This window comes from Neoarius graeffei, chromosome 14 (genome assembly GCF_027579695.1).
Source record: "Neoarius graeffei isolate fNeoGra1 chromosome 14, fNeoGra1.pri, whole genome shotgun sequence".
Classification (NCBI taxonomy): Eukaryota; Metazoa; Chordata; class Actinopteri; order Siluriformes; family Ariidae; genus Neoarius; species Neoarius graeffei.
Window position 1 is genome coordinate 24672331 of NC_083582.1, and position 26166 is coordinate 24698496.

At 39.2% G+C, this 26166-nt stretch overlaps 2 protein-coding genes across 2 annotated transcripts; one reads left to right on the plus strand and one right to left on the minus strand.

The window, feature by feature from the left end:
• Positions 1-1039: 1039 nt before the first annotated feature.
• cntd1 (cyclin N-terminal domain containing 1) lies at positions 1040-13228 on the minus strand. Its single transcript, XM_060939458.1, has 7 exons — positions 13030-13228; positions 12447-12522; positions 12182-12362; positions 11939-12101; positions 11679-11823; positions 9921-10017; positions 1040-1426 (listed from the first exon to the last, which is right to left on the minus strand). Exons 1-7 carry the CDS (start codon positions 13226-13228, stop codon positions 1325-1327), a joined length of 963 nt encoding a protein of 320 aa, XP_060795441.1. The 3' UTR covers positions 1040-1324.
• Positions 13229-13602: 374 nt separating this feature from the next.
• On the plus strand, positions 13603-26127 carry LOC132898075 (cytochrome c oxidase assembly factor 3 homolog, mitochondrial). The gene is made up of 2 exons (XM_060939457.1): positions 13603-13824; positions 25673-26127. The coding sequence occupies exons 1-2, from the start codon at positions 13638-13640 to the stop codon at positions 25777-25779; spliced, it is 294 nt and encodes a 97-aa protein (XP_060795440.1). The 5' UTR covers positions 13603-13637; the 3' UTR covers positions 25780-26127.
• The last annotated feature ends 39 nt before the right edge of the window (positions 26128-26166 follow it).

A 26166-nucleotide genomic window follows, 5' to 3' on the forward strand; every position in this document is an offset into this window, starting at 1 on the left:
GAATTAAGTATTCAATTCCTTATGTAACTTACTTAGTTACTTTTAAAATCAACACTGACAACTACGCACAACGGAGCTACCTGGCAGCCTGCCGCTAAGCCATTGCAAAATCCTTTGCCCTGTTGTTTTTTTATGTGTCTGGCTAAGTTTTGGCTGAGCTGAAGTCCCAGGTCTAATAGTAACGGTTCATCACTGCTTGTAAATATGTGTGAAGAATATCTAATGAAGTTTTGGTAGCCGTTCGAGTGTTCAACACATCGTTCTCTTTCCTGGTGAACAAAGAAATGCTTCTGCACATGCGCAGCAGAAAACTTTCTCACTGGATAATAATAGTAACGGTTTTCCACTGCTGTCTACACAACCCAATTTAAAACAATCTCCAACAGAGGTTGACAGTCTTGTGGACATTGCATCAGATGAGACACTGAAGATGACATTTAGAGAGAGATGCTTGACAGACTTTTGGGTCCACATCCAACCTGAACATCCTGAGTTGGCTGCCTCTGCTTTAAAACTTTTAATGCCATTTTCACGTACAACTGTGAAGGTGGATTTTCCATTCTGGTTGAACTGAAAACAAAGCAGCACAACTGGATCAATGTGGCCCCCAATATGAGATTAAAACTGCCCAGTTTGGACCCAGACATTGCTTCACTGATCAGAATAAGCAGCACCATTCTTCCCATTAAGGTAAGGACAACAATGAGTGAGTTGACTATACTATTTGTAAAACTGTCATTTCATTAGTGTGTAATTCGTAATATACTGTTGAAGTAGACTCATTGTTTTTTTTTTCGGAATATTTAGGGGCTTAGGTGGGCCACAATTTTTATTTTTAATGGATAAAGTGGTCCTCGGTCTGAAAAAGCAAACTAATGCTTCATGCTAAATTTGGTTTAAATAACGAGGGGGAAAAAAAAACAAAAACGGACCCTGGCCCCTCTGGCTAGACGTTAAGCTAAGAGAACTCGAGTCAGGAACTGAGCTCAGTGGTGGGGGTTACTATGACAACAGATTTCAAATCCTGTGTCTAAAAATCTACCAATCTACCAATTTATTATGCATGACACTGAAAACTGAAACAACACAATGCCAAATCATAAATAACCAAAAAATGTCAAATGTAGATGAACTGTACAATGAAAAGCATTAAATCTTTTCATTTTATCTATCAATCATTAAATGTTCCACTCATTAGTATATCTACATTTGTGCTGCTTTTTACACAATCCTGGGACATGGAGATATTTTGCATATGTTTTGCATTTTGAAGATACCACAGTTATTTCTGTAGCAAAATAGTCTCCTTCATATTTCCTTCAGGTTATTTGACTTTGTTCTTGGTGATGTGCATGAGGGTCACGTGAGCAAACTCCATGATGCTCTTTGATGAGATACCGGTGATCAGCGTGAGCTCCTCCACTACCTAGAGTATAAACACACATGCACATTGTGGATTATAAATTTAGTCAGTAGTCTGTATAGAATTGGTCCTAATAAACAAAATGCTATATCTTAATGCAATATAATATAATGCATGGTGTTAATGTTGTACCAGAAATATTAATCATTTTTTCTACATTAACTACTAAAATCTGTGTACCTATGTACTTTATATAAGCACTGGTAAGAGGACAGTTATTAGCCACCAGTGAATGTATACATATCATGTACATATGTCATGATCATCCAGGTATCTTCACACCATCCAGTCAAGCAGCATTTCACACTAATAAATCGTCACACAAGCAGTAAAGCTAAATGATAGCCTTGTACCTGTAGTAACCTTTAGGTGGTGTTTACATTAGACCGTATCCGTCTCGTTTTCGTCGCGGATGCACTGTCCGTTCACATTAAAACGCCGGGCAACGACTCCACAGGCGGAACAAACTTGAATTCGCCAGGGCCCACGTATTCAACCCAGTTCGTATCTGATCCGGTGCTGTGTAAACATTGAGATACGAGGAAACGCAGTGCTGAGCTCTAGCTGACGTCGTCATTGGACAACGTCACTGTGACATCCACCTTCCTGATTCGCTGGTGTTGTTCATGCCACGTTGGTCATGTGACGCAACTGCTGAAAAACGGCGCGGACTTCACGTCCTGCTATTGTTTCCGCCTTGTATCACCTTTTTGTTTTTCATTAAAGAGTATAAAAGTATGAATATAATGCTTTGCTTTGTCATTCTTAATGTTGTTCATGGTAAGATGCAAATACTGCCCATTGTGTAGTTATGATTGTCTTTAGGCTTGCCATCCTTCCACTTGCAAGTGGTGAGTGACTTGCGCATGCCCGATATGCACTGGGATCACACACACAGCGGCTCAGTCCCAAATCACTGCTCGTGCGCTTCACTCGCGCGCTCTGTGAGCTGCGCAGGGCCGGAGTGCGCACCCTCCAGAGGGCACTCGCTGTTCAGGGCGGAGTGATTTGGAGCGCAGCCGCTGAGGAGGAAGCGCTGAGCCGCACTGACACATTTCAACTGCTGTCTAATTAGTCATGTGATTAGCGTATCCATGTATTGGCGTTGCTGTGTGCACGCGAATCGTGTATTGGCGTTGCTGTGTGCACGCGAATCGTTTTAAAAATGTTAATCTGATGATCCGCTGATACGGTCTAATGTAAACACCACCTTAGTTTCATAGTGCTGCTTCCTTGTTCATTTACTTTTCTCCATAGAATAGACAAAAGACCATCATTGCAAGTTTGCTAGTGAACTGCTAATCAATTGTTAAGAAGAAGAAGCCTTTATTTGTCACATGTATACCAGCACAGTGAAATTCCTCCTCTGCATGTGGGTTCACACACACCCACATGAGCAATGAGCACACACACATACCCAGAGCAGTAGGCAGCTACACTACAGTGCCCAGGTAGCAGTTGGGGGTTAGGTGCCTTGCTCAAGGGCACTTCAGCCATGATACAGAGGGAGGGGTGAGTGCTGTTGATGCAGTCAACTCCCTTCACATTTTCCTGCTGGTCCCAGGAATCGAACCAGCGATCCTTTGGGCCCAAAGCTGCTTCTGTACCCTACAGGCCATGGCTGCCTCCATTATTCACATACTGGGTAGGTCTAAGGGTTTAAGAACTTGTAGCTCCAGTTCCAGTTGACCTACAGACATTTAAAGTAAAGTTCACACCCTCTTTTCGGACCCATCCAGCTACTGTCCACCGGCAAAATAGCAATAATACTGCAATGACAGAATAAAAAGTTGACAATCCTGTGGCAACAAGAGAACAAGCTGAACAGGAGAATGAGCAAACAATAGTAAATGGACTGGGTTTTTATTTTTTTAATAAATAATTTTCAAACTTGTCCTGTAATTTCAACCTTTACTTTAAGAATTTAATATTCTTCTAAATTTCTAACAAGAATTTTTAAATTCTTGCTAATTTGATTTTGGCAAAATATAATTCCATAAAACTGTGAAACTCCTTGCATCATTACACAGATTGATATTTCAGTCCACTCCTTAACAACAACAATGACAACAATGTTTAATTTATATCACGCTTTTCACCAATCTAAGAACACTTTCTGTAGTGCCATTACTTTGTAAAGAGAAGCAAATCAACTAAAAGAAAACATGACACATAGGAGACACAGAAAACAAAAGGACAATTTACATGAGCGTAAAGATCACAGACAAGCTCAAAGCACTGAAAAAGACAGAACAGTCAGTGATCAGGAGAGGAAATAGCAGAGAGAGAAGAGATAAGATTTGAGATGATTTTTGAATTTGGAAAGAGATGTACAATCCCAAAGACCAGGGGTGATTCTAGCATCTGATCTTTGGGGGTGCTTAGCCCCAAAAGCTGACAGAGGCACCTGGCTTGAACGACAGTGTTTCCACGTTTATTCCGCATTTAGACTAGACTTAACTAGACAAGAAGACTAGACTAGACAAGACTAGACTCATGCAATGTTTTAACAGAAGCTGACCCAATAAACTATGATATCTACACATTTACAACCACTGACACAAATATTTACGTTATATTTTTAACTAAACAAGACCTACTACTGCATTTGTAATGTTGGAGCTATTCATTTTGAACAGTGGTAATTGTTAATTAATGTGTTATTGTGTAATAATAGTGTGTATTATTATGATTTTACATTAGTTTACATTAGTAAACTCTGTTACATTAAATAAAATTGACTAACACACGGTGGTCTAGCACCGTAGCACTTGTAAAGCTCTGCACAAAAGTATCTCGATATGGATGATAAATGTCGTTTTTATCATTCTGTTCATAGACCAGGGAACATCAATATTGCATTATGCATATTACTGTGTTGTGTTTAACAATTGTAACTCCAGTCCGTACCTTCACATCTCGCTATGCCAGTAATACTCAGGTGCTACTTCGAGTTCCTCATCGGCGTGGAATCCAGTTAAAAAAAACACCATGTCATAGCAAGCACTCACACGGACAGGCAACCCAATCAGAGAGGACGCAAGGAGGAGAGGTATTTTACTGGTCATAGAACTATCACGTAACAGGTAAATTCAAGAACACACACACGCCCGCGCACACATTCACTGCGCAGTGCGCAAGGGCACTTATTTCTGAAAATTACGTCCAAAAGCAGTGTTTTTGAGGGTGCTGAGCTAGGGGGTGCTGAGCTCGTTTTTGGGGGTGCTTGAGCACCCCCAAAAATAGGCTAAACACGCCCCTGCCGAAGACACTGAGGAAGAGAATTCAACAGCTTAGGGGCTGAAACCCTAAATGTCCTGGAACCCAGGGTGGATAGTTACCGGGGACGGAGTCCACCAGGGGGCGAGGTATTGTTTTCAGTGGGGTTTGTTTGTTTGTTTGTTAGCAACATTATAGGAAAATAGCTGGACCAAGCTTCATGAAACTTTCAGGATAGATGGGTATTGGTCTCAAATAGAATCTCCAACATTTTGAGGGTCATCTGGTCAAGCTCAAGGTCACCAAAAAGGTCAAAATCTTTTTTTGTGATATCTTCCTTCATATTCACCAAATTTACTTCAAACCAATTCCAAAATGTTCATCTTTTCAGTTTTGCTTCCACTGATATGCTACATGATGGGGTACCTCTCATAGTTTTCTTAGTGGTTGGGGGTCAAATGTCAGGGGGGTCAAGGTCATTGTTAAATTTGCATATTTTCTATTATAACTCGAAAACAGTTAGACATAGAGAGATGTTTATCAATATACAGGAAGTCATATAACGGCTTTCATTTGGCACCATGACCTTTGACCTTGAATGACTTTGAAATATCAAACTCAAGCTCATGGATTTTCATAGGACTATAACCTGACAGCTGATGATTGAGAAATATTACCATTATCAACATATAGGTGTAAAATAAGTGTTACCGGGCGAGGTTTGTTTTGCCTGGCAACACTTGTTTAAATTTGAGGACAGACAACAGACCACAGGATGAAGATCTGAGACTGCGAATGGGAGAGTCGAGCTGAAGTAATTACCTCGCCCAGGACAGAGTCCACCACCAGGGGGCAAGGTACTGTTTTTGGTGGGGTTTCTTTCTTCGTATGTTTGTTTCTTTGTTTTTTTTGTAAGCAACATTATGGAAAAACGGCTGGACCAATCTTCATGAAACTTTCAGGATAGATGGCCATTGGTCTCAAATAGAACCGCCAACATTTTGAGGGTCATCCGATCAAGGTCAAGGTCAAAAACCATAGTTATTACAGATAGCTCTTTAGTTGCACTTAAAAACAAACAAACAAAAAATAAGTGCTACTGGGCGAGGTTTGTTTTGCCTGGCAACATTTGTTCTATGAGATATTGAAGAGTGTAGCCATGGAGTGCTTTAAATGTGAGCTGAATAATTTTATACTGAATGCGATATAGAACAGATGGCCAGTGGAGGTTCTGGAGGATGGGGGTGATGTGAGCTGAGCGTTTAGTGTGGGTGAGGACTCTGGCTGCTGAGTTTTGAATATACTGAAGCCGAGCAATGGACTTGGCTGGAAGACCAATGAACAAAGCATTACGATAATCTCATTGTGATGTAATAAAAACATGGATGAGTGTTTCAGCATCCTTGCTGCTAAGTGCAGGATGGAGACGTACAACATTGAGAAGGTTTAAAAAAATGTTTTAGACAGGGAGTATAAGACTTTCAAAAGAGAGAGCAGAATCAAGATAACACCATGGTTACGTACAGTGGGTGAATGTTTAATGACAATGCCATCAATGACAAGATTAAAACTACTATTGGAAGAAGTGATTAATTTGGAACCAATCAGAAGAAGATCCATTTTACCGGTATTAAGTTTTAAAAAGGCACCGTAGCGTTCATCCACAGCTTTAGATTGTGGATGCATTAAGAGGAGGAGGGGATGGGGCAGATATACAAGCCCTGCAGCTGATCTGCATAGCAATGAAAATTCAAACCATGACAGTGGATAATTTGGCCCAGGGTAGCACGTAGATAATGAACAGAAGAGGACCTAAGACAGAAACATAGAACTTCTGATATTTGTGAGAAATTCCTGCCCCCAAATGGCTTATGTTTACATCTTTCCCTTATTCTCACTTCCAACGCACATGAATCAAGGCATCAATAACAAACAGAATACAGTGGGGCAAAAAAGTATTTAGTCAGCCACCAATTGTGCAAGTTCTCCCACTTAAAAAGATGAGAGAGCCCTGTAATTTTCATCATAGGTACACTTCAACTATGAGAGACAGAATGGGGGGAAAGAATCCAGGAAATCACATTGTAGGATTTTTAATGAATTAATTGGTAAATTCCTCGGTAAAATAAGTATTTGGTCACCTACAAACAAGCAAGATTTCTGGCTCTCACAGACCTGTAACTTCTTCTTTAAAGGAACAGTCCACCGTACTTCCATAATGAAATATGTTCTTTTCTGAATTGAGACGAGCTGATCCATACCTCTCCGAGCTTTGCGCGACCTCCCAGTCAGTCAGACATGCTGTTACTCCTGTTTACTCCTGTTAGCAATGTAGCTAGGCTCAGTATGGCCAACGGTATTTTTTGGGGCTGTAGTTAGATGCGACCAAACTCTTCCACGTTTTTCCTGTTTACATAGGTTTATATGACCAGTGACATGAAACAAAGTTCAGTTACACAAATTGACATGTGGCGATTTTCTATGCTATGGAAAGTCCGCACTATAATGACCGTGACGGTATCAATGCGCTGTCGAAGCGCGCAGAAGGTGTTAGTACGCCTGTCATTATAGTGCGGACTTTCCATAGCATAGAAAATTGCCACGTTTCAATTTGTGTAACTGAACTTTGTTTCATGTCACTGGTCATATAAACCTATGTAAACAGGAAAAACGTGGAAGAGTTTGGTCGCATCTAACTACAGCCCCAAAAAATACCGTTGGCCATACTGAGCCTAGCTACATTGCTAACAGGAGTAAACAGGAGTAACAGCGCGTCTGACTGACTGGGAGGTCGCGCAAAGCTCGGAGAGGTACGGATCAGCTCGTCTCAATTAAGAAAAGAACATATTTCATTATGGAAGTACGGTGGACTGTTCCTTTAAGAGGCTCCTCTGTCCTCCACCTGTTACCTGTATTAATGGCACCTGTTTGAACTTGTTATCAGTATAAAAGACACCTGTCCACAACCTCAAACAGTCACACTCCAAACTCCACTATGGCCAAGACCAAAGAGCTGTCAAAGGACACCAGAAACAAAATTGTAGATCTGCACCAGGCTGAGAAGACTGAATCTGCAATAGGTAAGCAGCTTGGTGTGAAGAAATCAACTGTGGGAGCAATTATTAGAAAATGGAAGACATACAAGACCACTGATAATCTCCCTTGATCTGGGGCTCCATGCAAGATCTCACCCCGTGGGGTCAAAATGATCACAAGAACGGTGAGCAAAAATCCCAGAACCACATGGGGGGACCTAGTGAATGACCTGCAGAGAGCTGGGACCAAAGTAACAAAGGCTACCATCAGTAACACACTACACCGCCAGGGACTCGAATCCTGCAGTGCCAGACGTGTCCCCCTGCTTAAGCCAGTACATGTCCAGGCCCGTCTGAAGTTTGCTAGAGAGCATTTGGATGATCCAGAAGAGGATTGGGAGAATGTCATATGGTCAGATGAAACCAAAATAAAACTTTTTGGTAAAAACTCAACTTGTCGTGTTTGGAAGAGAAAGAATGCTGAGTTGCATCCAAAGAACACCATACCTACTGTGAAGCATGGGGGTGGAAACATCATGCTTTGGGGCTGTTTTTCTGCAAAGGGACCAGGACGACTGATACGTGTAAAGGAAAGAATGAATGGGGCCATGTATCATGAGATTTTGAGTGAAAACCTCCTTCCATCAGCAAGGGCATTGAAAATGAAATGTGGCTGGGTCTTTCAGCATGACAATGATCCCAAACACACTGCCTGGGCAACGAAGGAGTGGCTTCGTAAGAAGCATTTCAAGGTCCTGGAGTGGCCTAGTCAGTCTCCAGATCTCAACCCCATAGAAAATCTTTGGAGGGAGTTGAAAGTCCGTGTTGCCCATCGACAGCCCCAAAACATCAGTGCTCTAGAGGAGATCTGCATGGAGGAATGGGCCAAAATACCAGCAACAGTGTGTGAAAACCTTGTGAAGACTTACAGAAAACATTTGACCTCTGTCATTGCCAACAAAGGGTAGATAACAAAGTACTGAGATTAACTTTTGTTATTGACCAAATACTTATTTTCCACCATAATTTACAAATAAATTCTTTAAAAATCAGACAATGTGATTTTCTGGATTTTTTTTTTCTCATTTTGTCTCTCATAGTTGAGGTATACCTATGATGAAAATTACAGGCCTCTCTCATCTTTTTAAGTGGGAGAACTTGCACAATTGGTGACTGACTAAATACTTTTTTGCCCCACTGTATATACTCGGAACTGGGACAGAGTGAAAATATTGATTGGCTGGGGGTCCCTGAGGGCTGCATTTGAAGACACCGTTTTAACTGAAGTCGACAGTGGATTTGTTTTTTAATATGCAGTACTGTGCAAAAGTCTTAGGCACATGTAAAGAAATGCTGTAGACCAAAAATGGCTTAAAATAATTACATTAAATGTTATAACATAAAAAATACTATAAACATGAAGCAGTAAGCCATAATAAATAGAACAAAGTCAATATTTGGTGTGAGACGACCCTTTGCTTAAAAAAAAAAATAGTTGTCTCGGGAACAATGAGTGCAGTTTTATAAGGAAATGAGCTGTAGGTTTTACTGAGCATCTTGCAGAACCAGCCACAGTTCTTCTGACTGTCACACTTGCTTCTTAATTTTGCACCAAAACCCAGTAGCCTTCATTATGCTTTCTTTTTTAATCTGAAAAGTGCTCTTTTATGGAATATGCTGCTCAGCTACAAGCATTTTTTTTCTGTAACATTTAAGTTTGTGCTGGAACCCCCCACCCCTGAATGTTTGGAACTCTAAAATGTTTTTGTACTGACTCGATAATGTAGAAGTCATACAATAAAAATCTATAACAAAGTTTGTATGGAAAAAAATAGGGTGCCTAAGACTTTTGCACATGATGCAACATGCCTTTATTATGCCTTTTTGAATATGTACAAAATACTGGGGATATATGAACAAACAATATGCTAAATACTAAAGCAGCATCTAAAGTGACAGGTTTAGGAGCACACAAACCAACCTTTGAGGTGACATCACTTTACTCCACCCTTGGATGAAAATATGAAAATATGAAAGGATGAAAATATGAAAGAATGCCCAAAAGTATTTTAGTTATTTTTATCAAGTGTTGATCTAGCAATAAAGAGAATATGAACAACCTGAAAGACTTCTGAGATATTTTATAAAATAATATTTTGTTTTACATAATTTCCAAGAGAAAACAGCAAACACTATGTTTACCTGTGGCTCATGGTCTGGTCGTAAGTGCAGTACTGATTTACCTTCTCCCAAGCAGATGTTCGGTAGATGAAAGCAGCCACAGCAATCACTCCAACCCCTAACAGCATGCAGTCTTCAGTCACAAACAGAAACCTGGTCCTGTTTCACACAGAGTAAAGAACAACCAATGAGAAGGAAGAGCATGCAGTGTGTGTGGCAATCAGTGGCACCTTGCTGTAGTGATGCAACAATGCTCTAAACTATTTAAAACATCTGAATGAACAGAAAAACAGCAGCTACAAGGGTGTATTTGTTCATTAGACAGTGCAGTGGAAATGTAGGTGTAACATAACACCTAGGTTCAGCGATGAGCTGAATTTAAAGTCAGTCTTTGTAGTAATTCTTAAAAGCATGATGATTCAACATTTGATTCATTGGGAATACAGAAACAATGAGGCAATAAGAAATTATAAAGGGTGGGCATTCCTTTTTATTCTATCCACATTCACTGGATATGAGCAATTGCACATTCTGATTGGCTACTCTACTACTAGGCTATCAGCTCATATACCATGAGTAGAGAAAAACAAAATGGCAGAGCACATCGAGTCAGATATATCACTTTGTTATCAAGTATTTAAAAGAAACAGAAATAGCTAAAATAATATATTTTTTCTCTCAATATCTCCTGTTCCACACTCCAGCCCAGTCAGTGGAGGTAATGCACCTTTAAGTTGGTTTGCCAACCGCCAAAAAAACCCTAAAGGAGAAGAAAAAGAAAATGGCGGAGCATGTTGCTGAACCAACTGAGGATGAAATAAAAACTCTACTTGAAAACAAAACCCCCCAAAATACAAAAAACCCCCCCAACAAAATATGGAATTAAAGTATCTGATGGTAAGAACATTTTTTTATAGCATTTTTTTCTACAAATTGCTACTGTCATTTCACAGGTTTGTTTACATTCTAAGCGGAAATAATTTTGTCGGACATTTTGTATAAAGTTTTTATTTATCGAATTTGCAAAAAGTAAAAATAAAAATATTCTGTTTCTCAAAATCCGTGAATGTGACTATAATAAAACTGTTATCTCACTCAATTGTGTCATACATGGCTTACAGCCAACTCAGGGCAAGGTGCCTCATCAGCTATCAGCTCATGTATAATTAGATTTCGTGGAATAACTTAAATATCCTGGAAAAAGATAATTTTTTCAGGCACTTCTTTTCTTGTCTGATTATAATCATGCCCCCGGGTATGACTTTTAGGGCTGTGATTGGAGAGTGATTGCATTTCATTGTGGTATGACTGCAATATGGTGATGAAAGTGAAATGCAGCTGAGAACTACATTTACTTGATTTGTCTCCCCATGGGGGAAGTCATGGCCTAATGGTTAGAGAAGCAGCTTTGGGACTAAAAGGTTGCTAGTTTGATTCCCTGGACCAGCAGGAATGGCCGAAATGCCCTTGAGCAAGGCACCTAACCCTGGGCTGCTCTGGGTTTGTTGTACGTTGTTATGGATAAGAGCATCCGCTACTGTAAATGCCATTAATGTAATAAAATCAGCATTTAATTATTTTTTAAAAAATGCCCTGTTGATTGCTTTTCACTAAAGAGATTGATTAACACAAGAGTCATGCAATGAAGGTTTTGCTTTCCAGTGTGTCACATTTTCTGTATGTCACAAATGAAAACAATAGATTTTGTATCGTGTATTTTACAAGGTATTTTTTTCAATGGCATGAATAGATTTAACTCTATCACAGAATCTTCAACACACACACACACACACATACAAGTACATAAGTGGTGTAGTTACTGTTGATCTGGAGAGGGGTTGAGACATCCAGTTACAGTCCTAAGTAATGAGCTGTAGATTGACTCCTTTTGCAGGTAAACAAATTGAAGAACATATCTGCACAACTCATGCAGGTGTACAACAGGTGTACTCGGGTCATTGTGGCCTATAGAAAACACACAAGAACATTTCATAGACCATCGCAAAAGCATGACAAGCTGATCCGACTACACTGAGCTCACATTGAAAAGTACTGTAAGTCCTGCTTTGAATAACTTTACCAAGAACTTCTAGAAGAGTCTCCGCATATGACAGGGGATTTGGTACGTTAACTCTGAAGTCCAAAGTTTTCAAGATGAGAAGCTCTGATGCTAATATTTTCTCTTTGGAACACTCAATACCCACCAGCTGAAGGTATCTCAATGCAAAACTGTTGTCAATCACCTATATTCGACATACAATCTCACTATAACAGCATACTAACAGTATCACTGATCATTTACAACTTATCTTTATACTCTTACATTGGTATATATGGTTACTTTGCTGGCAATTTGCACACTTGAAATAATGAAGAGACAGAATTTGTCTCTCAGACTCTGAAAGACGAGCTCTTCGTAGTTTTCTTTGGCTGCACACACACCGCTGTCACACACCTCAGTCTTCTGCTGAGACAATAAATTCTCAATGTGCTTCGGCATAAATCTGAGGTAAGAAAATCATTGTTAATATTTTTTTAGGTGACTGAGTAGAAAAATAAAGCGACACGTTACCTATCTTGTGACTTGCCTCTCTAGTATTTCAATGGCATGATACGCCACCAAAGGGTCAAGTTGAAACTCCTCACAAATAAAGAATGCATGTTCTGTAAGTGTAGAAAATATGATAACAGAACAGACATTTAGATTTAGGTAGAGATGGAAAGCATTGTAACACTATAGTTAAAGGAAATACAGTGTTGTGGGTTCAGGATGTGTTTAGCAAAGTTTACTGTATGTGTTGTGTCTGAAAGAAACCGTCGACTACAGGGGTGCAGATCCGATGTCAGGATTGGGAGGGACACAAAAGTGATTTTTTTTTCCCGTATGCAACTCATACCATGCAACCATAAATCACAACTTCGTGGAGGCTCGCCACATCATTCAAAAAGTACTGCACAGGGAATCATTTGTCTGAAAATACATTTGTTTGTACAATTTTGAATAATTTAGGCGATTTTTATTGGGGGGGACAATTCATGTTTTTCAGAAATTGGGGGGTCATGTCCGCCCCGGGATCTGCACCCATGGTCGACTATAAAGTTGGACTTAGAGTTAAAATTTACAACAAATAGAGTATAATAAAAAATTAAAGTGAGGTCAGTTTGACCCACCAACGACTCTTCTGTCTTTAAAATTCCCACACACACTTGAAACATTCTCCAAGTGAGACTTGTTTTGGTTGTTGAGGCTGCTCAGGAAGTCTGATAACAGCTCAAAGGAAGCTTCACCAAATCTTATGTTTCTCTGACGCTTCAGTGAAAATGAAGTCGGCATTTTGGCCAGTGTGGGATTAAGTTTGAGTTTGCTCATAACTATAGTAAAGATAATAGTTCTAAAGCTTAAAGCCTAAAACACACTAGAGGGCAACCTTTTCTCTTTTTTACCGTTTCAACCGGATATTTCCAGTTTTCTGACAATAAGGCGCATGCGCAAATCAAGTATAACGCAGCTTTACAGAAAAAATAAATGCTTCAAACATATGAGCTAATTTTATCCCTAAACATTTTTTTTATTATTTAGCGTGCCAAAATAATATAATAAACACATATGTTAATTATATTAACCCAAGGCGATTTAGTTTTACTATTTTGACATACTACTGTATTTAGTATGCGTTTTTAAAACGCAGCTTTGACGTTTTAGCCGTACTGCCCATATGTAACGCAGCTTTGACCGCTAAAACACACACGAGACAAAGCACTCACTCTTTAGAGAAAGCATGGCTGAACAGGAAGGTAAAGGAGAATTTGCCAAGAGGATAGATCCTGCCAAGGAGGATCTGACACGGGAACAACTGCAATTCATTCGGCAAGCGGAACTTGCTCAGTGGAGGAAGAAGAGCCAAAAACTTCGCACTCGAAATGTTATAACCGGCCTCGCCATTGGAACCCTGGTGATGGGTATCTGTATCCTCAACCACCACCATTACACAAGGTTACTAAGGCTAGTCTACTATTAGCAAGCTATGCTAAACATAAATAAATATAACTAGCTAGATGTAGCTATGTTTATTAAATAGGAAATATACTTTAATGTTTTTTTTAAACTGACAAGTCACTAACTATTGAGTTAAGTTTGTAGCTTTGTTCGTTTTGTTAGTCAACTAGTTAGTCTTATTTACTAAAGCGGCGGTTACAGTTATCGACACCTTAATGATCTTTTGGCCATTGCAAAAGTAGAAAAGACTTTCAATACGTACATTGTGCATGAATACTTAAACTTCCACTGGGGGAAAAAACGCGTTGATTCCCGATTACTTAGCGTTTCAGATCACGTGACACCGTTCCGCAAGTCACATAACAGTTATCGACATCCACATGATTACAGTGGCATGCAAAAGTTTGGGCACCCTTACTGAAAATGTCTGTTACTGTGAATAGTTAAGTGAGCTGAAGATGAACTGTTCACCAAAAGGCATAAAGGTAAAGACGACACATTTTTCAGCGTTTTCTGCAAGATTTGTGTATTATTTTTGTTTTGTACAATTGGAGAGTGAAAAAAGAAAAGGAACACCATGCGAAAGTTTGGGCACCCCAATACATTTGAGTTCTCAGGTAACTTTTACCAAGGTTCCAGACCTTAATTAGCTTATTGAGCTGTGGCTTGTTTAAATTCTTCGTTAGGAAAGGTCAGATGATGCAGATTTCAAAGCTGTATAAATTCTCTGACTCCTCAAACTTGTCCCTAAAATCAACAGCCATGGGCTCCTCTAAGCAACTCCCTCGCATTCTGAATAATAAAATAATTGATGCTCACAAAGCAGGAGAAGGCTACAAGAACATAGTAAAGTGTTTTCAGGTAGCTGTTTCCTCAGATTGTAATGTTATTAAGAAATGGCAGTTAACAGAAACGGTGGAGATCAAGGTGAGGTCTGGAAGATGAAAACTTTCTGAAAGAACTGCTCGTTGGATTGCTAGAAAGGCAAATAAAAACCCCTGTTTGACTGCAAAAGACCTTCAGAAAGATTTAGCAGACCCTGGAGTGGTGGTGCACTGTTCTACTATGCAGCAACACCTGAACAAATATGACCTTCATGGAAGAGTCATCAGAAGAAAACCGTTCCTGCATCCTAGCCACAAAATTCAGCGTCTGAAGTTTGCAAATGAACATCTAAATAAGCCTGATGCATTTTGGAAACAAGTCCTGTCGACTGATGAAATCAAAATAGAACTTTTTGGCTACAATGTGCAAAGGTATGTTTGGAGAAAAAAGGGTGCCAAATTCCAGGAAAAGAACACCTCTCCAACTCTGAAGCATGGGCGTGGATCGATCATGCTTTGGGGTTGTGTTGCAGCCAGTGGCACAGGGCACATTTCATTGGCCGAGGGAAGCATGGATTCAAATAAATACCAGCAAATTCTGGAAGCAAACATCACACCATCTGTAAAAAGTTGAAGTTAAAAAGAGGATGGGTCCTACAATAAGACGATGATCCAAAATACACCTCAAAATCTACAATGCAGCGTCTGAAGTTTGCAAATGAACATCTAAATAAGCCTGATGCATTTTGGAAACAAGTCCTGTTGACTGATGAAATCAAAATAGAACTTCTTGTACCTCAGGAGGCACAAGCCGAAGGTTTTGCCCTGGCCCTCGCAGTCCCCTGACCTAAACATCATTGAAAATCTGTGGATATTTTCAAAATGACAAAAAAGGAAAAGGGCCCGAAGCAAAAGTTTGGGCCCTTTTCCTTTTTTTTGTCATTTTGAAAATGTAAAAGATGAAAATTAAATTGTTTTGCTTAAAATATAAAGGGAATGAGTCGTCATTAACTTTATGCCTTTTGGAGATCATTTCATCTTCAACTTGCTTAACTGTTCACAGTAACAGCAATTTTGACTAGGGGTGCCCAAACTTTTGCATACTACTGTATTTGTATTATAATAATAATAATCGGTATGTGGTATTAAGTTTAAAAAAAACTCATAGTTTTTGTTTAAAATTTGTTTTACGTAGACTTTTATATTTGGTATAAAATATATTTTATATAAATATATGGGTGTCTGTGCTTATGTAAATGAGGAAGTAATTCTAATGTTTGTAAACAAATGAACTGATAATGTTTAACCTGTGTCAGAAAATCTTTTTGTTCCACTTTCTACCGACTTTCTAAGTATTTTCATAGGTCACATTTTGTTAATCATTCGTTGTTTGTAGTTTATCAGTAAATGTCAACAGGCAATTGACAGTCACAACATGAACATCCAGGTCAAAGGTCGCATGTCATTCCTCGAACCAAAATATAAAATGTTTACTGATATTGTAATATGTGGTAGATATTTACAGCAAACTGATGTATATAAATACATTTTTTGTATTTTTTTTTCTGAATGGAATAGAAAAATCTGAATATTTCAAGCATGTAATTTTTTTTATATGCTATGAATTTTTAATTCTGGCCTAATTCTGTTTATTGCAATAGGATTCCAAATACTCTAAGTATTCCATTCTGTTATGAACAGGGTTCGATTTTCCCGCGTGCCCACCGTAACATTTTGGGTGGGCACGGAATTTTTTATAAACGGGTCTGGCCACCAACTTTTTGGGGCAAATTTTCATCAAAATTATTCCTAATAAACTAATATATATATGAAACATGCGTTAAACAGTCAGAAATCTGAGTGAAAATGACCGGTTTGCGTAGATGGAGGTACCAATCCCAACATTTAGCGTCACTTTACTCGCCAGGAGGGAAACCCGACCTTATTATTTATAGAACGGGGGTTGCCCTCTTCTGATTGGTTAGTTGGACATGAAGTATATAATTGTGGCCAATCAAAATCCAGGATTTAGCGTCACTTTACCCGCCGACATTGGGACATCTTACAGTCACCACATACTCCGCGAAAAGAGCAGTGTTTCTTTAAAATGCAACCAAAATATGGAGAGAGAGACAGAAAACAACAGGCAGGAATTTAGAAAATACATCTACCTAATAAATAAACTAATATTTTTATTTATGAAATATGCATTGAACAGCCAGAAATCGGAGCGAAAAAGGACCAGGTGAAGACACCGGTGCCTAAACATCACTTCCGGGTGTGAGGCATGTTGACGAGGGGAATCCCAACCTTATTAATAAAAACTGGGGGTTGCCATCTTCTAATTGGTTCGTTGGACAGGAAGTATCTAATTGTAGCCAGTCAAAACCCAGCATTTAGCGTTACATTACCCGTCAACATAAAGCCTAGATCCAAGGCCATCAAATCATTGAGTGACCTAGGCTACGTGTGATATGTGTACTATGCGTACTACGTCATCAAAAGATGAGCACATTTTTTTGCTGGCCGACCTTGTTTTAGTAGGAGCAATTTGATTGGTCCACCTGCAAATACAGCCAATCAAATGCGCTGTTAGCAGGGGCTGAGTCACATGATACAACATGTCCTTCTTGCAGGGGTGGTTAAATTCAGAAATATCCCCCCCCCCCCCCCCCCCCCCCCCCCCCGCAAAAATTTGGAGGAAATCTGAGGAGGAAGGGAAGCAAAAAAAGAAGGAATATGAAGAGACGAGAGAGAAGCTTTAAGGATGCTTGGGTACAAGAATTTCCCTGGTTACTGCATGACAACAAGAGTGGAATGTTCTGCAAAGTCTGCATGTAGGACCCCCCCCCCCCCCCCCAAGTCCTACAGTTTTCCAGAAAAGCAAAGTGACAGATTATGTGAATGCTAGCTTTCATGTGGAAAAAATTCTTTCAACCCAAATGATTGATAATTATGCAATTGGTGATGAATATTATTTACTCCTAGAGTGTTCTGAGCTGAAGAGCTCAGAATCTGGTTCTTCAATAATTTTACAATATACCATCATAAGAAGTAGGCTTTGATTTCCTTCAGATTATTTTACTCGAACAGGAAATGGAATTCACCACCAATTACAGATTCATTTTCAATGCCGTGCCGTCTCTGCTGCATTTCAGGCACTTAACTTTTCTGCTGGGCACTTAACTTTTTAAAGTTGAGTGTCCAAATGGCTTGCAACTTTTTGGCCTAAAGGCCATACACTGGTTATGAATCAGAAAAAAAAGATAAATCATAGCACTTTAAAAAATAAAAGTACTTCAACAAAGATAGATCCAGTTGTACAACCCCGATTCCAAAAAAGTTGGGACAAAGTACAAATTGTAAATAAAAACGGAATGCAATAATTTACAAATCTCAAAAACTGCTATTGTATTCACAATAGAACATAGACAACATATCAAATGTCGAAAGTGAGACATTTTGAAATTTCATGCCAAATATTGGCTCATTTGAAATTTCATGACAGCAACACATCTCAAAAAAGTTGGGACAGGGGCAATAAGAGGCTGGAAAAGTTAAAGGTACCAAAAAGGAACAGCTGGAGGACCAAATTGCAACTCATTAGGTCAATTGGCAAGAGGTCATTAACATGACTGGGTATAAAAAGAGCATCTTGGAGTGGCAGTGGCTCTCAGAAGTAAAGATGGGAAGAGGATCACCAATCCCCCTAATTCTGCGCCGACAAATAGTGGAGCAATATCAGAAAGGAGTTTGACAGTGTAAAATTGCAAAGAGTTTGAACATATCATCTACAGTGCATAATATTTTCAAAAGATTCATAGAATCTGGAAGAATCTCTGTACGTAAGGGTCAAGGCCAGAAAACCATACTGGGTGCCCGTGATCTTCGGGCCCTTAGACGGCACTGCATCACATACAGGCATTCTTCTGTATTGGAAATCACAAAATGGGCTCAGGAATATTTCCAGAGAACATTATCTGTGAACACAATTCACCGTGCCATCCGCCGTTGCCAGCTAAAACTCTGTAGTTCAAAGAAGAAGCCGTATCTAAACATGAACCAGAAGCGCAGACGTCTTCTCTGGGCCAAGGCTCATTTAAAATGGACTGTGGCAAAGTGGAAAACTGTTCTGTGGTCAGACGAACCAAAATGTGAAGTTCTTTATGGAAATCGGGGACGCCGTGTCATTCGGATTAAAGAGGAGAAGGACGACCCAAGTTGTTATCAGCGCTCAGTTCAGAAGCCTGCATCTCTGATGGTATGGGGTTGCATTAGTGCGTGTGGCATGGGCAGCTTACACATCTGGAAAGACACCATCAATGCTGAAAGGTATATCCATGTTCTAGAGCAACATATGCTCCCATCCAGACGACGTCTCTTTCAGGGAAGACCTTGCATTTTCCAACATGACAATGCCAAACCACATACTGCATCAATTACAGCATCATGGCTGCGTAGAAGAAGGGTCCGGGTACTGAACTGGCCAGCCTGCAGTCCAGATCTTTCACCCATAGAAAACATTTGGCGCATCATAAAACGAAAGATACGACAAAAAAGACCTAAGACAGTTGAGCAACTAGAATCCTACATTAGACAAGAATGGGTTAACATTCCTATCCCTAAACTTGAGCAACTTGTCTCCTCAGTCCCCAGACGCTTACAGACTGTTGTAAAGAGAAAAGGGGATGTCTCACAGTGGTAAACATGGCCTTGTCCCAACTTTTTTTGAGATGTTGTTGTCATGAAATTTAAAATCACCTAATTTTTCTCTTTAAATGATACATTTTCTCAGTTTAAACATTTTGATATGTCATCTATGTTCTATTCTGAATAAAATATGGAATTTTGAAACTTCCACATCATTGCATTCCATTTTTGTTTACAATTTGTACTTTGTCCCAACTTTTTTGGAATCGGGGTTGTAAATGCCACTTAATTCCACAGGATGTCAATAATTGTGGACACCGGTGAAAGTGAACACTATTATCGACACCTCACGTGACCTCTGAAACGTGCTGCTACAGTGGTGATTGAAAGTTTGTGAACCCTTTAGAATTTTCCATATTTCTGCATATGACCTAAAACATCAGATTTTCACACAAGTCCTAAAAGTAGATAAAGAGAACCCAGTTAAACAAGTGAGACAAAAATATTATACTTGGTCATTTATTTATTGAGGAAAATGATCTAATATTACATATCTGTGAGTGGCAAAAGTATGTGAACCTTTGCTTTCAGTATCTGGTGTGACCCCCTTGTGCAGCAATAACTGCAACTAAATGTTTCCGGTAACTGTTGATCAGTCCTGCACACCGGCGTGGAGGAATTTTAGCTCATTCCTCCATACGGAACAGCTTCAACTCTGGGATGTTGGGTGGGTTTCCTCACATGAACTGCTTGCTTCAGGACCTTCCGCAACATTTCGATTGGCTTAAGGTCAGGACTTTGACTTGGCCATTCCAAAACATTAACTTTATTCTTCTTTAACCATTCTTTGGTAGAACGACTTGTGTGCTTAGGGTTGTTGTCTTGCTGCATGACCCACCTTCTCTTGAGATTCAGTTCATGGACAGATGTCCTGACATTTTCCTTTAGAATTCACTGGTATAATTCAGAATTCATTGTTCCATCAATGATGGCAAGCTGTACTGGCCCAGATGCAGCAAAACAGGCCCAAACCATGATACTACCACCACCATGTTTCACAGATGGGATAAGGTTCTTATGCTGGAATGCAGTGTTTTCCTTTCTCCAAACATAACGCTTCTCATTTAAACCAAAAAGTTCTATTTTGGTCTCATCCGTCCACAAAACATTTTTCCAATAGCCTTCTGGCTTGTCCACGTGATCTTTAGCAAACTGCAGACAAGCAGCAATGTTCTTTTTGGAGAGCAGTGGCTTTCTCCTTGCAACCCTGCCATTGTTGTTCAATGTTCTCCTGATGGTGGGCTCAAGAACATAGAATAGAATGCCTTTGTCACTATACACATGTACAGTGAGATTAAAGCATCTCCAATAACAGTGCAAAACAGCGTGTAGAGTGAGAGAGAGGAAGGGGGAAAAAAAGGGGGGGATAAGGTGCACAGTCCTGAGGTGTATGTGTTGTGTTACATATTATGGAATGAGGTATTGCTCATTGCACATGTAAATTATTGCACAGAGAGTCACATTATAAATTATTGCACAAGAGATTCACATTATAAAGTATTACACATTTATGAAGTATTGCAAGGTAAGGTAGGTGCACAGACTTGGTGTATGTGCCTGTGTGTGTAAGGTACACAGTCCTGAGGTGTATGTGTTGTGTCTAAGGTGCACAAGTCATTAGCCAATGTGAGAGAGGCCTTCAGTTGCTTAGAAGTTACCCTGGGGTCCTTTGTGACCTCGCCGACTATTACACACCTTGCTCTTGGAGTGATCTTTGTTGGTCGACCACTCCTGGGGAGGGTAACAATGGTCTTGAATTTCCTCCATTTGTACACAATCTGTCTGACTGAGGATTGGTGGAGTCCAAACTCTTTAGAGATGGTTTTGTAACCTTTTCCAGCCTGATGAGCATCAACAACGCTTTTTCTGAGGTCCTCAGAAATCTCCTTTGTTCATGTCATGATACAGTTCCACAAACGTGTTGTGAAGATCAGACTTTGATAGGTCCCTGTTCTTTAAATAAAACAGGGTGCCCACTCACACCTGATTGTCATCCCACTGATTGAAAACACCTGACTCTAATTTCACCTTCAAATTAACTGCCAATAGTAGAGGTACTTTTGCCACTCACAGATATGTAATATTGGATCATTTTCCTCAATAAATAATCAAGTATAATACACACAATGCGAGTGGTAAGATGGCGGCCAGATGGCTTCACTCTTCTCTACAGTGAGGAATGGGCCATGAACTCTCCAGACCTTTATTTAGAGCTCAGTGACGTCAACATGGTGGAGCGGAAGAAAGATCACGGTTTCCGCTATGACAGCATTGAATTATGGGAAAGGTTAGAGTTCGGGAAAGTTGTGTGCTGTGTCCGAAATCACTTGCTCATTCACTACTCCCTACTCACTAGTGAGCTCATTAGTAAAATTGTGGAAAAAAACAAAACCACTTTAGGACACTACTTTGCCACGCCGTTACTCCCATCATTACTGTTGCACAATTAAAACGTGCCAGATCAGTCGGCTGGTGGGGTTTCAAAATAATAAATAAGTGTATACTGAGCGTATTTCCGACATTAATAAATACCATGTACTTTGTGTCTGCTGCATCTTTCAGTTCTTTTAAATCAAGGCTGAATACTTTCTTCTTTGCTGCTGCCTTTTATTAAATCAAATTTGAGGTTATTAATTCCTTGCTCTGCACTGTAACTTTTATTCTTATATTTTGTCTTATTCTATTTTAGCTTGTTTTCTATTCTCTTAGTATTTTTAATTGTACTTGAATGTCCATGAGTGAGTTTCTTCCTCCATCCATTCACCCCAAACACTACATTATTGCTATTTTCACGCCACAACTTCTAAATTTGTCTCGTGCCGTTGTCCTAAGAAAAAAACAAACTACTGTTATACTCAGTCTAAAATACTTAACGATCTTTATGAAACAACTTTTACAGCTCTGTGAAAATGCACAACCGCAATGCATGGTGTATATATTGCTTGGTTAGTGACCATCAACTGTACACTACTTTTCACGATGCATTGTGGGATACTATGAGTCCACTATATAGGGTGTAATAATTCTCACTGTCCATTCGGACAGCACAACAAAATGGTGAACTCATGATATACATGATATAGTCCACTATATAGAGTGATTTCATACACAGCAGTGGATATGTAATAAATAAGTCTATGTAATAAACAGAATGCAGAAAGTATTCAGACCCCTTAAGATTTTATTTATTTATTGCACGCTTTTATTGTATTGATTTAATTTCAAATGGATTAAACTGACTTTTTGGCCCTTGGTGTACACAAAATCTAGAATGACAACTTGCAAACAAATTGTAAGAAATGTTTGCAAATTTATTACAAATCAAAATATGAAATCTCACTTCGCTAAGCCGGGGTTATTTGCGTTTTCTCGGGTAAGTCTCTACAAGCTTTGCAAACCTGGATATGAGCAGTTTCTCACATTTCTTCCTGGTGGATCCTCTTTAAGGTCAATCAGATTGGATGGCGAAGTGTGTGAACTGCTATCTTCAAGTCTCTCCACAGATGTTCTATGGAGTAAAGTCTGAACCACTCAAGGACATGAAAAGATTCGTCCTGAAGCTACTCCAGTGTTATCTTGACGATATACTTTGGGTCACTGTCGTACTGAAAGCCTTACCTTCACCCTAGTCTGAGGCTGTGTGCACTGTGATGCAAGTTCACTTCAAGGACCTTTCTATATTTGGCACCATTCATCCGTCCTTCAATTCTGACCAGTCTTCCTGTTAATGCTGCTCATAAGCAATCCCAGTAGCATGATGCTGCCACCACCATACTTCACTATAACAGGTCTCTACATTAACTTCTGAAACCACTTGTCCTGTCGGGCAAGTTGAAAGGAAATTTACTTGTCCGAATGTGAAGTTGACTTGTCCGAAGAAATATTTGAGAAAAACACACAAACTATTTGTAACCCAACAATCTTTATGGCATTTGTTTCCGAATTCACAACATATGCATAATATCTATGAATCAAAAGTAATCAATACTTGATATACTGAGGCAAAAGTTCAAAAATATAGTAAAACAGACTGATTGATACCATAATTCACCAATTATTATGCTGAAGTTCAGAAGCAATATATTCCAATAGAGTAGAAATTATGAACATATAAAATTTTAAGAACAAAATAACTATACTACGAGATCCAGAAACACTAACCATTATATATACACAGATCAGTACTCTGCAGTTCAGTAACAAATATCACAAAAAGAAGCTATCATAAAATTTATGACTTGATGAGATATCACTAGTTTGGACAAGAGAAACAAATAACAATGCTACAAATAAAAACAACTGATAACAAAATTGACTAATACTGTAAATCACTGATTATTATACACTGAAATCTACTTATCAAATGACAAGATAATATATCTTGTTATGAAAACCTCCACACCTCTATTGACTCACAGATGAATGGATACAAATAAAGTTTTTATTCATCTTCATCTATCAACCCTTGAGTTCTGCTCCATCAATTATACTCCATCAATCATTAATTTATTTATGAGAAATTGAAAACCAGAAAATTAAAATTATATATATATTTTCATTTTTAAATTATTAATTTTGAATATATATCCTCCACTGATTAATTGTTGTCTAGTTATTCAGTGTGGCTCCTGTATGGTATTTAATGGTAAAAAAAAAAAAAAAGATAATTTCAAATAATCCATATATCTAAATTATAGAGCCCTATGTTTCAAATCCTTAAACTCCCATTACTAATTAGTTAATACAGTAACCTAATTAGCAGCCATTTGACAGCTTGGTATTTCCTATATAACTTTCCCCACTCCTACCTCACTCCCTGTCAATCCACACGCATGCAGGCGCACATTCCAAGCCCAGCCAATTCAAAGATTTGGAAATTACCACATGCTCAACGTAAATATACAGTTGAATAATGATCCCGCCAACAAATCCACGTGTATGACTCGATTAAAACCAATCATAAACGACCATTTACTTTTCAGCTCAAATACACGAAGCGGTATTGGCTGGTTTCGCAAGTGGAATATTGCGCATGCGCACATCGCTCTTTCTGAATAGAAACATCCAGCAATTCAACAAAACATGTCGAGTGAGATGCTTCGGAAATCATGTGAATAAACTGATAAATTTGATATGTAACCCGAATATCGGCGTATTTTGGCACTTGTCCGATCGGACAAGTAACTGCGACAATGAACTTGTCCGACATCTAAGTATCACTTGTTCCGGACAAGCGTTAATGTCGAGCCCTGTATAAGGATTGTATTAACCCATTGATTAGGAGTACCTGGTTTTGCCAGATGTATTTTTGCCTCATAAAACCAGATGAGGTCTTGTAGTGCTTGAAGTGCCTGTCAGGCCTTTTACTAAGGAGTAGCTCATACAGACAGGTTTCTCAATCTAAAGAATTTGCCACAGGTGGACTCTAGAGACATCTTAAGATATTCAGAGCAAATATACACTCACTGGCCACTTTAATAGGAGCCTGTTCTTGATTCTAAGATTCCTGTTCTTGGCTGCAGGAGTGGAACCCATTGTGGTGTTCTGCTGTTGTGTACTGGGATGCTTTTCTGCTCATTACGGTTGTAAAGAGTTGCTATGAGTTGCTATATCCTTCCTGGCAGCTCAAACCAATCTGGCCATTTTCCTCTGACCTCTCTTATCAACAAGGCCTTTGTTTCCACCCGCAAAACTGTCGCTCACTCGATGTGATTTTTTTTTTGTTTGTTTGTTTTTCTTCTCCGCACCATTCTGTGTAAACACTTCAGACTGTTGTGTGTGTGAAAACCCCAGGAGATCAGCAATTTCTGAAATACTCAAACCAGTCCATCTGGCTCAATCCAACACCCATGCCACAGTGAAAGTCACAGAGATCACAATTTTTCCTATTCTGATGTTTGAAGTGAACATTAACTGAAGCTCTTGATTTGTATCTGTATGATTGTGCTGCTGTCAAGGGACTGGCTGATTTTAGATAACTGCGTAAAACAGGAGGTGGGTGGGTATGCTGTAACCAAGGGTCTAAAAGGAATATTTAAATTTTTTATTCTTAATACCTTGACAAACATTTCTCAGAACCTGTTTTTGTTTTGTCATATTTTATGTGTTGGTTAATGACCAAAACTTACAATCTAATTAATATGTTAATATAAGCGTGCAAAAAATGAAGGGGTGTGAGTACTTTCTGAACCTACCATATAAATGCAGCAGCTATAAGGCTACTGCATTGGAATACAGCTGACTAGTTTGTAAAAATGTCCAAGCCTTGACTAAGTCTCACCAGATGGATATACAGTCTACTCTGTGTCCCAAGAAAGGATCATGGATGAGCTCGATGAAGAAGCAATGGTGGCTGCCCGGATGCGAAACTCAAAGACGGGAGTGAACTAAGAACTGGATGCCGGAAGAAGATGTTTTGCACTATGCTTTACACAAATGAAAAGCAGCTGTGGTTTTTGGCCTGTTCTCAAATGGCTTCCTGTATCATCGATCTGTGAACTGCATTGGGAAAGAAATAATTGTAGACTGTTGGGATCAGGCTGCGTATTATGGGTTTTTTGTTGGTTTTTTTTGGGAGATGTGCAGACTTTTGTTCCAGTACACTTGGCCATAATGTTCAGATGTCACGAAATATTGATTGTGTTTGATTATAATGAAATCTAAACTAAATGTGTATCCTAAACATTGTGTAAAAATTGTGTGCTATCCCTTGACTACACAATGTGTCTTTTAATCTCATCCCCAAAGAGTCAGTGTGTTTATTCATTCAAATGAAGC